This window comes from Pelophylax lessonae (genome assembly GCF_965119305.1).
Source record: "Pelophylax lessonae genome assembly, chromosome: 3".
Lineage (NCBI taxonomy): Eukaryota > Metazoa > Chordata > Amphibia > Anura > Ranidae > Pelophylax > Pelophylax lessonae.
Genome location: NC_138770.1, coordinates 666,890,130 through 666,904,838, shown reverse-complemented (window position 1 = coordinate 666,904,838; position 14,709 = coordinate 666,890,130). Strand labels below are relative to the sequence as shown.

General features: G+C 46.4%; 1 protein-coding gene across 2 annotated transcripts in view; it reads right to left on the bottom strand.

Moving 5' to 3' along the window:
• The window catches only part of LOC309551732 (chordin-like), a 56,264-nt gene that overhangs the window by 36,970 nt on the left and 4,585 nt on the right, over window positions 1-14,709 (bottom strand). For both annotated transcript variants that reach the window (XM_082252417.1, XM_082252418.1), the window contains exons 3-4: window positions 3,724-3,850; window positions 3,456-3,593 (exon numbers count right to left, since the gene is read on the bottom strand). In XM_082252417.1, the coding sequence (XP_082108543.1) occupies window positions 3,456-3,593; window positions 3,724-3,850 (265 nt within the window). The remainder of the gene's footprint in view (window positions 1-3,455; window positions 3,594-3,723; window positions 3,851-14,709) is intronic.

Below are 14,709 nucleotides of genomic sequence, written 5' to 3'. Positions count from 1 at the left end.
ACGCGGTATTTGCGCAGCGGTCTTTAAAACGTAATTTTTTGGGAAAAATTTAGAAAAATCATATTTCACTGCATTTAAAAAATAGTAAACAGTAAAGTTAGCCCATTTTTTTGTATATTGTGAAAGATGATGTCACGCTGAGTAAATAGATACCCAACATGTTACGGTTTAAATTTGCGCCCCCCCCCCCCCCCCGTGGGATGGCGACAGACTACGGTCAATAGAGATCTCAATAAACAACGCTTTAAATTTATTTAACGGTTACCAGTTTAGAGATAGAGTGTAGCTCTTTATTTAAATTATTGCTCACGCTCTGGCGATCGCGGCGATACCTCACATGTGTGGTTTGAACAGCGATTTCATTTGCGGCTCGACTTCCGTATACGGTTTTTTTTGTGCGCGAGCTAACGGTGACGGGGGCTGCTAAATTTTTTTTTTTTCCCATTTATTTTTTTAACTTTATTACAGTTTTTTAAAAAAAAAAATCTGATCACTTTTATTGCTGTCATAAGCAATGTGACAGCAATATGCAGTGACAGGTACACTTTATGGAGGGATCGAGGGTCTAAAAGAGCCTAGACCCCTCCACTACACTTCCCTGTATGCAAAACGCCAAAAACGGCGTTTTTGCATACAGCCATTTTTCAAATCTGCCGCCTTTTGCAGCACAGTAACCCGGAAGTGACGTCACGGACGCCGCCTCCGGGTTACGTCATCGGAGACCCAATCGAAGCCGTTTCCGGCTTTGATCGGGACTCTATCCAGCCGGCGGACGTGCCGGCTGGGTGCTCGGGGCTCCCGGTGGGACGGGAGCCCCGGTAAAAGCCACAGAAGGCGGCGGGAGGGGGGGTCATCCCCTCCCGCCCCCCGGGTAACGATCGAGTGGCTCCCGAGCCGCATCGGTCGGTACCGACGGAAAGCCAACCGTCGGCTCTAAACCACGGTACCGGGATGATGCCTCTAGCTAGAGGCATCATCCCGGTACACTGCCGCAAAGTTTACCGACGTACCCCTACGTTAGTATGCGGTAAGTGGTTAACAGGGTCCCCTATGATTTGCAATACATCACTTGCCATCGTGATGAATACTTCAATGATATTCAATTTTATAGACATGTCTTATGCGCATCCACTCCTGGAGAGGTGAGCGGTAGCTCACGAAACGCGTCAAGTTTGAAAGATGCCTTTGTACCATCATGTATCAACACAGTTGTAATCTTCTAGCATGTATTATACCATGTAATTACTACTAATCAATAACAGGGGGTGTGTCTGCGCTATCAAAAGTGATGGATCAACTCATGATAAATTAATAATGAAGTGAAAAAAGCTGCTAACACAAAATCAACAGACAGTGATCGATAGTACAATAATAATAAAAAAAGTGTAGCGCTAAAATATACATAATTGAAGGTAATATTGGTGAGAAATCATCCTTTAAACAGTGTAAGAAAAAAATCTAAGGGAAAATATGGTGAATAAAGTCCCAACCAAGAATAGAATAATGGTGTAAGTCCAAATAAATCCAGTTGACAATACTGTGAAGAAACAGTCCTTCCCGTGACACCCAAGGAATGTGTAGGGTGGGGACACCTCGGTGCACAAATAATAGAAGCAGCTTACCAGAACACCATGGCTACTCAAATGAATGAGAAAGCCTCGCCCAGCAAAGAGATGTTTTCCACTGTATTCAATGGATCCAAGGGAAAGTAGGTAACACCATAAAAACGGTCAAATCCTCTTAATCACTCCGTAAAGGTCAAATAGGTGTATGGAGGAAAAATGAAACAAAGGACCATAGTGTAATCCCGTAAAACACATGTATATAATTTATTAAAATACTACTCACAATAGTATGGACATGAACAGGCACATAGATATGGCAGCTGAAGATCCGACCGCGGCGTCCCGTGTGTATTTAAGCTTATTTAATGCCTTTATTCTTTTCTTGGTTGGGACTTTATTCACCATATTTGCCCTTGGATTTTTTTCTTATACTGTTTAAAGGATGATTTCTCACCAATATTACGTTCAATTATGTATATTTTAGCGCTACACTTTTTTATTATTAAATTACTACTAATCGGTTTGGCATTTTTCTATGCACTTTGTAAATAATGATTATCCTGTTTACTTTTTAATAAATTCAGACAATATGTTTACTTCTCATTAAGTGGCCACTAGTGTACATCTCATTTAAAGTCCCAGGGCTAAATTCTCCTCTGTTGTTTATGTTTATAGAGATGGACGTCTGTGTCACTGGCAGCACCAGACCTTTCATTTTATTTATTTATTGCATTTAATGCCAAAGACTGACTTCCAGCCCTCGGTGTTCAGTGAAATATGGTGGGATGACAGCAGTGTAAATGTGCCAATCATGGAACATAACACTGTTCTTTTTTTTTCTTAAATGAAATCTATTGAAATGTCACCAGTGACATTTCATTAAGTTCTATTGGCCACCACTGCGCTGCACTGAAAAAAAGTGAACCAGTCAGGTAGGAAATAAGACATTACTGCCTTGTCTTGCGGTGGAACTTCAGTGGGACTGCGCCGGAATAGATGTCCAATGCAGTCCTACCGCACCTGGTGTGAATGTACCTTGAGCCCCTGTTTACATCGAGGCAATTTGACATGTCAAATCGCATTCAAAATCACAGCCTACTGCCGGCAACGACACTGTCCGAACGAGTGCGACGCCAACTTTGCTGCTCTGCACCAATTTCCAAAAGTAGTTCCTGAACTGCTTTTGGCGGCATCAGGGGCGATTTCAATAGATATCTGTGCATTAACCTGCACAGATGTCTTTTTTAAATCGCCCCCAATCTCATAATGAAATGCCGGTTTGAAATCTTGCAAATTCAGCTGAACTTGCACGATTTCAAATCCGCCTCCAATGTGAACGTACCTGTAAAGCTGAAGTTTAATTTTAATAACTCACTAATGAGATCTTTAAATAAAATCTTTTCGTTTTCATTACATAACTTATTTTAGACTCATTGATGTCATCTATTCCTCCCAATGACAACAACAATGGGGCACTATTCCTCCCACTGATCCCAATCATGGGACACTATTCCTCCCACTGATACCAACCATGAGACACTATTCCTCCCACTGAAACCAATGATGGGGCACTATTCCTCCCACTGACACCAAAGATGGGTCACTATTACTCCCACTGACACCAACGATGGGGCACTATTCCTCCCACTGACACCAACCAAGGGGTGCTATCCCTTCCCCTAATACATGTTTACATGTACTAGGGGGAGGAATTGTTTGTATTGTTTACTCCCACTGATGCCAGGACAGTTTCTACTCCCAATGGCCACAGTCCAGTCCCCCAAAAGTCTGAAGGACAGCAAACTGGCCCTTTGTTTGAAAAGTTGGGAAATCCCTGGTCTAGATGATTCTGGATATCCTCCAAAAAAACAGGAATCTCCACGCCTTTACCTGTCCAGCTGTCCTCAACCTCATCATCAGAGCTCAGGTACGAACGATCATTGTACAGGTCATCCTCCTTTTCCTGGAAATACTCAAACTCATTGACTACAACCTCTGACTTCTTCAGAAGAGGTGGAACGGCCACAGCTGGAAGAGACACAAGATTAAAATGAATTCTATAAAGTGCTAAAAAAATATATATAACATGAGATGTATAAAGTCGGACTGGGAGTCTATCAGGGTAAGGAGACATCCTGGAGGACAGAAATTGCCTTACTCTTGGGGCACAGCCGGCAGCACTGCCCCGGAACCTCCACAGGATTGGCACAGTCTGGCAGTGGACATTGACTTCTGATGTTCTTACAGCTGATCTTCCCGGATTCCTTTCCCCAACGACTTCCCTGCTAAAGCAAAGATAAAGGAAGTAAGTCAGAGAATTAGGCAGGACAAAGTCGACCAAGCTTGGGCCATCCCCCTTATAAATCTGCCATGTAACACTCATGGCTGGGTCTGTCCTCCCCATGCTGGCCATAAAATGTCCCCATACCTCCAGTATACAGACTTTTCCTTCTCCCTCTATTCTTCAGTCATGTAACAATCAGTTTAAAGCTGAAGTTTAGGTATGGTTTTTTTGCATAGTTACATAGGTCCATTTTGGATCAATGTAACTGTAGCGCTACCCTTGAAGTAGACGCTGGATTTCAGGCCTATTTCCCCCTCACAGCACCCACAGCCGAACAAAAGGCATTTTCGCACACTTCCTGATCACTCAATAAACAGTCTAGGGGTTTTGTTTTTTTGGTGTTTATTTTAGGAACATTGAACATGGATAGGGAATTGGGGTGCATGGGATAACTAGAGCTGAAGAAAACTGTAGAACTTAAAAAAAAACAGTTAAAAATCTGTGTGGCAGGGCCCACCGAGGTGATGTTAAACCAGGATTCTCAACCAGGCAAGTTGAGGGGCTCCAGGAGGTTTGCTTAATTAGGAGGAAACTGGCTTTTCAGTTTCCTTATAGGTAAAAAAAACAATTTTGGGACCTGGAGCCCGGAAATTTGTTAGCCATCTGGGTGGGATGAAATCACCAATCCTGGGTCCAGATTATGTGAACCACCAGCACACTGATTAGTCAGGTGTGTGCTGAGCTGTAGTAGCGACCTGACCATGGTTCTGGGCTCCACCCTCTCGAAGAGTCCCGGTGTGGGAAAGACAGAGACCCAAGCCTGGGGGCTAGAGCAGCAAGGGGCTGCTACCTATATGGTCTGTGGGAGACAGATGTGAACCTGAGCAGAACTGCTGTATGTGTAACAGTATGTGTAACAGTAAGAAAGCGAGGCCAGAACACATTGGCCCCATAAAAGACGACAAAGGAAATATGGCCACTGAGGACAGAGAAAAGGCGAAAGTGTTAAATAATTTCTTCTCTTCAGTCTTCACAAAAGAATCGGGGGGCTACACGAACCTAGCTTGTAAGGCCGAACTAAACAACACACCTCAGGAAGTGCCGCCATGGCTAACTGAAGATAGACTTAAAACTAAACTAGAGAAACTTAACATAAATAAATCACCGGGACCGGATGGCTTGCACCCGAGGGTTCTTAAAGAGCTCAGCCAGGTGATTGCCAGACCATTATTCTTGATCTTTAAGGATAATTTACAGACAGGTATGGTGCTAGCTGATTGGAAAAAAGCCAACGTGGTACCAATATTTAAAAAGGGGCCGAGATGTATCCCGGGTAACTATAGGCCGGTCAGCCTAACATCTGTAGTCTGCAAGATTTAGGAGGGGATGTTAAGGGACCACATACAAGACTTTAGTAATGAAAACGGTATTATTAGTAGTAATCAGCATGGATTCATGAAAAATCGTTCTTGCCAAACCAATCTATTAACCTTCTACGATGAAGTGAGCTGCCACCTAGATAAAGGAAAGCCTGTGGATGTGGTGTATCTGGACTTTGCAAAGGCCTTTGACACCGTTCCCCACAAACGCTTACTGTACAAACTAAGGAAGGTAGGTATGGACCATAAGGTGAGTACCTGGATAGAGAACTGGCTCCAGGGGAGAGTCCAGAGGGTGATGATTAACGGGGAGTACTCGGATTGGGCGGGTGTGGAAAGTGGGGTCCCCCAGGGTTCTGTCCTGGGACCAATCCTGTTTAATTTATTCATAAATGATCTAGAGGAGGGGATATCTAGTACAATCTCAGTATTTGCGGATGATACTAAACTAAGCTTGCCAATATCTTCTATGCAGGATGTGGAAACCTTACAAGCGGACCTGAACAAAATAACGGGGTGGGCAACTACATGGCAGATGAGGTTTAATGTTGAAAAATGTAAAGTAATGCACTTGGGGGCCAGAAACCAGAAAGCAAGCTACTCACTAGGGGGGGAATGTCAGGGAACTTCCCACAAGAGAGCTGGATCTTCCGCCCACACTAATACAGCGACGCCCAGTGGCCTATTTAAACCAGCCTGCTCCAGCCATTAGTTGCTGGATGATCTTCAGCTTCCTGTTTCCTGCTTCCTGTGTTCCTGTTTACTTGGATTACCCGTTACCGACCTGGCTTGTCTCACCTGTCTTGTCTCTCCTCCTGGCTCCGACCATCGGCTTGTTTACCTACTCTGCTTCAGTCTGCTGTTCCCGTGTATGACCCCCGGCTTGCTTCTACGGACTCCTCTACTGCTTGATGAACTGTGTTTGACCCCTTGGCTTGACCTTGACCTCGCTCTTGTCGCACTTCAAGGCATCCTGCATTTCAGCACGCACTACGTGTCTACTACCACAGCAGTCACCTCTTCACCGGAGCTTGCCGCAGCTGGCGACCCCTGTTCCTTTGGGCACAGCATTCCCTGTCTCCACCTCCAGGGGTGCCTTGCACTTAGCCACAAGGGAAGCCCTCTCAGCACCTCGGCCTCTGATCAGGTACGTGATAGTATCATCCAGCCAGAATATGTCAGAGGCCGACAGAGGTGCTTCCCAGCTCGAGGCTCTGTGCCAGCAAGTCGCAGCCCTTACTCAAGCAGTGACCAACCTACAGGACGGGTACTTCCAGTTGGAGGGTCGTTTACAGAACTTGGCAGTATCTTCCGCTACTACAGCTCCTCCTTCTGCAGGTCTTGCCTCAGCCTCACTGACTCCGGAGCGTCACTCATCCACTCCTATGATGATGGTCCCTCCTCCTGAACCCAGGGTTCCCACTCCAGAGCGTTTTTCCGGCGATCGGAGGAAGTTCAGGGCCTTTAAGAATGCCTGTTCTCTCTACCTGGCTCTGCAACCAAGGACCTTCTCCCTGGAAACAGTTAAAGTGGGATTTGTCATCTCTCTGCTCTCCGATGAACCGCAGTCCTGGGCTCATCACCTGTTGGAACAAAAAAGTCCTGTCATCAACACTTTGGACACCTTTTTTGAAGCCATGGGCCAACTATATGACGACCCACAACGCAGGGCCACTGCAGAGGCCACTCTCCATACCTTACAGCAGGGGAGGCGCCCTGCTGAAGACTACACTGTGGACTTCCGCAAATGGTCAGCGGATACTGAATGGAACAATGCCGCCCTCAGGTACCAGTACCGACTTGGCCTATCTGAGGCCCTCAAAGATGAGCTGGCACGAGTAGAAAGCCCCACCAGTTTGGAGGGCCTCATTCAGCTCGCCATCCAACTGGACAGACGCCTGCGGGAGCGGCGATCTGAACGTGTTCAGTCCTTCCGGCCTTCCTGGATGCTACCTAAGGTCCCAGTTGTCCCTGCACCTATTCCGGCCACAGCAGCCTCCTCTGAAGGAGAACCTATGCAAATTGGCATGGTTCGTTCTGCCCTGACCTCTGATGAGAGACTCCGCCGCAGGCGGGCTAACCTCTGCCTCTACTGTGGGGAGGCCGGACACTTTCTCCGCAACTGCCCTGTGAGGCCCAGTAAGTCTTCCCCACACAATTCCATGTATCAGCAAGTCTCAGGACCTTCCCTTACTCATCTTGTTCTCCATGTCTCCCTACAGGTAGCGAAAGGGGAGGTCCGACTCCCAGCAATAATTGACTCTGGGGCATGTAGTTGCTTCATGGATGTAACCCTTGCCAAGGACTTCCGGATTCCTATTCAGACTAACGAACTTAAACTCAAGGTCCAGTTGGCCGACGGTACCACTCCTCAATCCGGGCCTGTTACTCACGAGACGGTACCTATTCTTACCATTACTGACTCTGGCCATCAAGAGTTCCTGAAGTTTGATATTTTATGTTCCCCCATGTTCCCCATAATTCTGGGGATACCATGGTTGCAGGCACACAACCCGCAGATAGACTGGATCCGAAGGGAGATCTCCTTTGGGTCCCCCTACTGCCTTCAGCACTGTCTGATGCCCAAACCTGTGTCTCCTTCCAGTTGCCTGACCATCCAGCCAGTCTCCGACTCCAGCCAGGACGTTCCTCCAGTTTACCATGATTTCCTGGACGTCTTTGACAAAAAGAAGGCCGATATATTACCACCTCATCGCCCCTACGACTGCCCTTTCGAGCTATTACCTGGTGCAGAAGTTCCCTTTGGAAGGATTTTTCCACTTTCAGAGACTGAGCTTGAGGTGTTGCGCCAGTACATTGATGAAAACCTAAAGAAGGGATTCATCCGCCCCTCATCTTCTCCAGCTGGCGCCGGAATTTTCTTCGTAGAAAAGAAAGATCATACCCTCAGACCCTGTGTGGATTACAGGGAGCTCAATAAAATCACCATTAAAAACCGGTACCCTCTTCCGCTTGTTCCTGAGCTCTTTCAGAGGTTCCGTACCGCCCGGGTCTTTACTAAATTGGACTTGCGCGGTGCCTACAACCTAGTACGCATTTGCGAGGGCGATGAATGGAAAACAGCCTTTCGAACATGTTTTGGGCATTTTGAGTACCTGGTTATGCCTTTTGGTCTATGTAATGCTCCAGCTACCTTTCAGCACTTCGTGAATAATATCTTTAGAGAATACCTGGATAACTTCATGATTGTGTACCTGGACGACATTCTTGTCTTCTCCCCTATCCTGGAACTACATAGAATCCATGTCAAGAAAGTGCTGTCCACACTAAGGGTACACGGACTCTATGCAAAAGCAGAGGAGTGTTCCTTTGAAAAGACTTCTATACAATTTTTGGGTCTGATCATTTCCATTGATGGGGTAGCCATGGACCCCCAGAAGGTATCTGCCATCCTGGAGTGGCCAGCTCCCACGGACAAAAAGGGCATTCAGAGGTTCGTAGGGTTTGCGAATTTTTATCGGAGGTTCATCAAGGACTTTTCTGGCATTATCGCCCCGATTACCCAGCAAACCCGCCAACACTGCCGCTTCCAGTGGTCCCAAGAGGCTCAAGAGGCTTTTGGTAAATTAAAGGCGTTATTCACTTCTGCCCCTGTCCTGCAGCATCCTGACCCCACCCTGCCCTACGTACTGGAGGTTGATGCATCTGAAGTCGCCACAGGGGCCATCCTATCTCAACGTCTGGGCCCTAAAGCACTATTGCATCCAGTGGCTTTCTTCTCCCGAAAGCTCTCTCAGCTGGAAAGGAACTATGATGTTGGGGATCGGGAACTGCTGGCCATCAAAGTCGCTCTGGAGGAGTGGAGATATCTCCTGGAGGGTGCAGCGCACCCAATTATGATATTCACCGACCATAAGAACTTTGAGTATCTCAGATCTGCTAAGCGCTTAAGACCACGACAGGCCAGGTGGGCCTTGTTTTTCTCAAGGTTTAATTTTCACCTCACCTATCGCCCAGGATCCAAGAATGGCAAAGCGGATGCTCTGTCACGAATGTTCCCTGAGACCCCAAATACTGCCACCCCCAGCACCATTCTGTCTCCCCAGAACTTTCTTCTTATCCAGCCTGATCTTAGGGCCACCCTGGAACAGGTTTCTGCCTGGTGTCCTGAGTCTGAAATCCCCACACTTAGAAGGCAGGAAGGTCTTTTGTGGCACGGGGATAAGATTTTTGTACCCGAGGGAGCCAGAGTCCAGGTTCTTAAAACGTTCCACGACCACCAGCTGGCAGGCCATTTTGGGGTCCGCAAGACATTAGAACTGATCCAACGTTCCTATTGGGGCCCAACCTTAGACAGGACTGCAAAGACTATGTAAGTTCTTGTACGACCTGTACCCGAAGTAAAGGAAGTCTCACGCAGACTTGGGGCTTGCTAAGACCTCTGCCTGTTCCGGACCAGCCTTGGAGGATGTTGTCTATGGACTTTATTGTAGAACTGCCCCCTTCTGAAGGTTTTTCCACTATCCTGGTAGTAGTAGACCGCTTATCAAAGATGGCACACTTCCTGCCTATGGTGAGCACTCCCTCAGCCATGGACACAGCACATATCTTCATCAAGGAGATTGTAAGGCTACACGGCGTACCAAACAGTATTGTCTCGGGCAGGGGGGTACAATTCACCTCTCGATTCTGGAGGGCCCTCTGCAAGGCTTTGGATATCAAGATTTGCCTATCATCTGCCTATCACCCCCAGATCAATGGCCAAACGGAGAGAACAAATCAAACGTTGGAACAATACCTTCGTTGTTTTTCTTCCTTCTCACAGGATAATTGGGTGGCCTTACTGCCCTGCGCAGAGTTTGCTTACAATAACTCTATTCATGCCACCACCAACCAATCCCCATTCTGGGCCAATTACGGCTTTCACCCCTCTTTTTACCCAACTCTGTACCAGAAGCAACGGTACCTGCAGTTCAGGATAGATTAACCTTTATCCAAGAGAACTACCTAACCCTCCAGGCAACCATGCGTAAAGCGCAGGAAGATTATAAGAGGTCATATGACAAGAAGAGAAAGGAGAATCCAGCCTTGAAAGTGGGGGATGAAGTGTGGCTCTCCACGGCAAACCTCAAACTACCCTGCCCATCACGGAAGTTGGGTCCAAGGTACATTGGCCCTCTCAAAATCAAGAAGGAAATCAATCCTGTAGCCTTCGAACTTTCCTTACCGGATTCCTACAAGATCCATCCTGTTTTCCATATCTCCTTGCTCAAGTCTTCCTCTTCTGGCCCTTTCTCAGGAAGGGGATGATCCACCTCCACCTCCCATCTTGGTGGGTCAGGAATTTGAGTATGAGATAGAGACCATCCTAGACTGCCGAAAGAGGGGAAGACAGGTCCAATACCTGATTAAGTGGAAAGGGTATTCACCTGAGGAAAGTTCATGGGAGCCTGCAAATAACGTTCATGCCCCCAAACTTCTTAGAGAATTTTTCAACAACAAGCATCCTGAGAAGCAGGCCCAATTGGGCATCCGGAGGCTGCCCTTTGGGGGGGGCACTGTCAGGGAACTCGGATTGGGCGGGTGTGGAAAGTGGGGTCCCCCAGGGTTCTGTCCTGGGACCAATCCTGTTTAATTTATTCATAAATGATCTAGAGGAGGGGATATCTAGTACAATCTCAGTATTTGCGGATGATACTAAACTAAGCTTGCCAATATCTTCTATGCAGGATGTGGAAACCTTACAAGCGGACCTGAACAAAATAACGGGGTGGGCAACTACATGGCAGATGAGGTTTAATGTTGAAAAATGTAAAGTAATGCACTTGGGGGCCAGAAACCAGAAAGCAAGCTACTCACTAGGGGGGGGGAATGTCAGGGAACTTCCCACAAGAGAGCTGGATCTTCCGCCCACACTAATGCAGCGACGCCCAGTGGCCTATTTAAACCAGCCTGCTCCAGCCATTAGTTGCTGGATGATCTTCAGCTTCCTGTTTCCTGCTTCCTGTGTTCCTGTTTACTTGGATTACCCGTTACCGACCCGGCTTGTCTCACCTGTCTTGTCTCTCCTCCTGGCTCCGACCATCGGCTTGTTTACCTACTCTGCTTCAGTCTGCTGTTCCCGTGTATGACCCCCGGCTTGCTTCTACGTACTCCTCTATTACATGCGAGATGTAGTACTTTTCTTGTGAGTACCATTCTATTTAAGAATAAAGCCTTTTTAAGCGGTCTGCGCTATGTGATGTCCCTCTTTTTCTTTGCATAACATACCACATCGAGAGCTTACTAAGACTGCATTGGAGAAGCCTTCATGATTTCCAGTTATGCGCTACTTTTGATCTCTGTGATGGAGATCAATCACTTTTGGTAAGAAGTACTGGTGTTGGAGTGCTTTCTGGTGGTGGTTTTCTGCTCGAGAATTACTTCTTTATGTGGAGACGGACACACATGGACTGCTTTTTTATTGCTTTATACACATCCTCAAGTGGGACTGTCATTTATTAAGGGTCTTAGCGCCACAGTTTTGTTTTTTATTTCTTTTAATCTGCTACATTTCAGATTAGTGTGGCTGCTGTACCCACTACTGTATATTTGCTGTTTTTACAGTTTTTTACCTTAAATGCGCAGCAATTTCATGTTTTTTGTACTCCTCTACTGCTTGATGAACTGTGTTTGACCCCTTGGCTTGACCTTGACCTCGCTCTTGTCGCACGCCTGGCTACCTCCTCCAGTCACCTTCAAGGCATCCTGCATTTCAGCACGCACTACGTGTCTACTAACACAGCAGTCACCTCTTCACCGGAGCTTGCCGCAGCTGGCGACCCCTGTTCCTTTGGGCACAGCATTCCCTGTCTCCACCTCCAGGGGTGCCTTGCACTTAGCCACAAGGGAAGCCCTCTCAGCACCTCGGCCTCTGATCAGGTACGTGATAGGGAACCTCTGGGTGAGTCTAGGATGGAAAAGGACCTGGGGGTACTGGTGGACAACAGGCTTGGCAGTGGCATGCAATGCCAAGCCGCTGTAAGCAAAGTCAACAGAATACTGGCATGTATAAAAAAGGGGATTCACTCCAGAAATTAAGAGATTATTCTACCACTCTACAAGACTCTAGTCCGGCCACATCTGGAGTATGCTGTCCAGTTCTGGGCACCGGTCCTCAGGAAGGATGTGCTGGAACTGCAGAGAGTCCAGAGAAGGGCAACAAAAATAATTAAGGGAATGAAGGCCATCAGCTATAAGGAAAGACTACAAGCACTGAACTCATTCTCTCTGGAGAAGAGACGATTGAGGGGGGGATATGATATCAATGTACAAATACTGTACTGGTGACCCTAGCATAAGGAACAAACTTTTTAGAGAAAGGTAATACAATAAGACACGTGGCCACTCACTAAAACTAGAGGAAAAGCGGTTTAACCTTAAAATACGTAAGGGGTTCTTCACTGTCAGAGCAGTAAGGATGTGGAATTCTCTTCCGCAAGCAGTCGTATCAGCAGGGAGCATCGATAATTTCAAAAACCTATTAGATGGGCACCTTAAAGACCACAACATACAGGGGTATACAATGTACGGTTAACAGCAAACACACACACACATCATAGGTTGAACTGGATGGACTGATGTCTTTTTTCAACCTCACAAACTATGTAGATTATTTATCTGGAGTGGGCAGAGCCTCAGGGAAGTGGGTGTGGTAAGTAATAGATAGCTGTCCCGGGAATTTTTTTTCAAATGTTGGCAACTATGCAGGTGTCACCTCCAGACGGGTGGACCCAGACATTTATGGGTCATTTACCCACCTTCAGGGCAGAAAGAGGTAACAGAGCCACAGCCTGTGAAACACTAAACAGCCTCCTAAACACAATTAACCCCATGCTCCTCTGCCTACAGAAGAGCTAACTAAATTTACCTAACAACTAGCAAACTAGTAGGGTGATATATAATTCTGCGTATGATTAAATATAATTGAGTCCAGTTGTATTTATCAAGACCATGTCCCAAAATGATATGGGAAAAACATTTTAAGGAAAAATAGAGGATTTTAACCACTTCAGCTGCAGAAGGTTTTACCCCCTTAATGACCAGGCCATTTTTTGTGATACGGCACTGCGTTGCTTTAACTCACATTTGCGCGGTTGTGCGACGCTGTACCCAAATACAATTGATGTCCTTTTCCCCCACAAAAAGAGCTTTCTTTTTGGTGGTATTTGATCACCTGTGCGATTTTTTATTTTTTTTCCTCTATAAACAAAAAAAGACTGATAATTTTGAAAAAAAAAAAAACAATATTTTTCACTTTCTGCTATAAAACACATCCAATAAAAAAATTTAAAAAATCAAATTTCATCATCAGTTTAGGCCAATTTGTATTCTGCTACATATTTTTGGTAAAAAAAAAAAAATCCAAAAAGCGTATATTAAATCGGTTTGCGCAAAAGTTATAGCGTTTACAAACTATTGGATAAATTCATGGACTTTTTTTTTTTATTGCTTTTATTAGTAATGGCGGCAATCAGAGATTTTCAGCGGGGCTGCAACATTGCGGCAGGCATATCTGACACCCCGTGACACTTTTTGGGGACCAGTGACACCAATACAGTGATCAGTGCTAAAAAATATGCACTGTTACTGGATAAATTACAATGGCAGAGAAGGGGTTAACATCAGGGGCGATCAAGGGGTTAGGTGTGCTCCTAGGAAGTGCTTCCTAACTGTATGGGGTATGGATTGACTGCAGGAAGAGAGAGATCTGTGTTCCTGATTAGTAGGAACACAAGATTCTCTCTCTTCCTGTCTGACAGAATGGCGGTCTGTCTTGTTTACATGCTGCATAAAGTGCATATAAACCAGAGGGGGTCGCTCTCGTGGCACTGGCACAGTTCAGAAAACACTTTACATTTTCCCAATGAATGCAAATTGTTCTCTTATTGGAAAGGGGGGGACAGAGATGACATTGAATGGCGCCTGTGCCAAGCAAGCGCCCCCTGTGTTTGCTAAGCAGCAAGGCAGCCACTCGGCATAGGACCCAGAAGCCAGCCGCGATCACTGTAGAAGCGGTGCCCACTACATACTTTCTGGATCTCATGCTCAAAATGTGGGCGGGGCTCATTGCCCAAATGGGAGGGGCCTGGGGGGCCCTCACAAATGCACACACTAATGTTCAGGATGCAAAAGGCAAAAATCACCCTGGGATGTGAAAACCAGCATTAAGGTGGCACCCTAACTTAGAAGCAAGCCATTTTATTATTGTTAAGCACCCGTCACGTGTAACCTTAACACCTTCTCCTTTCATATGAATGCAGAATTTCTGAGGGGACACCGCAAAGCTTGTGTCCTGCTTCACCAGCAGAGCCATGATTGCCACCTCCCTCCCATGTTTGATGGCTGTGTGCCATCCACACAGCGCAGACCTCTGTTACTAATGAGCTTGATTATTTTGCTTGGATCCACTTCTCCCTCTCTCTTCCCATACCTCCAGGCTAGGTCCATAGGTTCCCTGTACTTGGTCCTATATATGAGG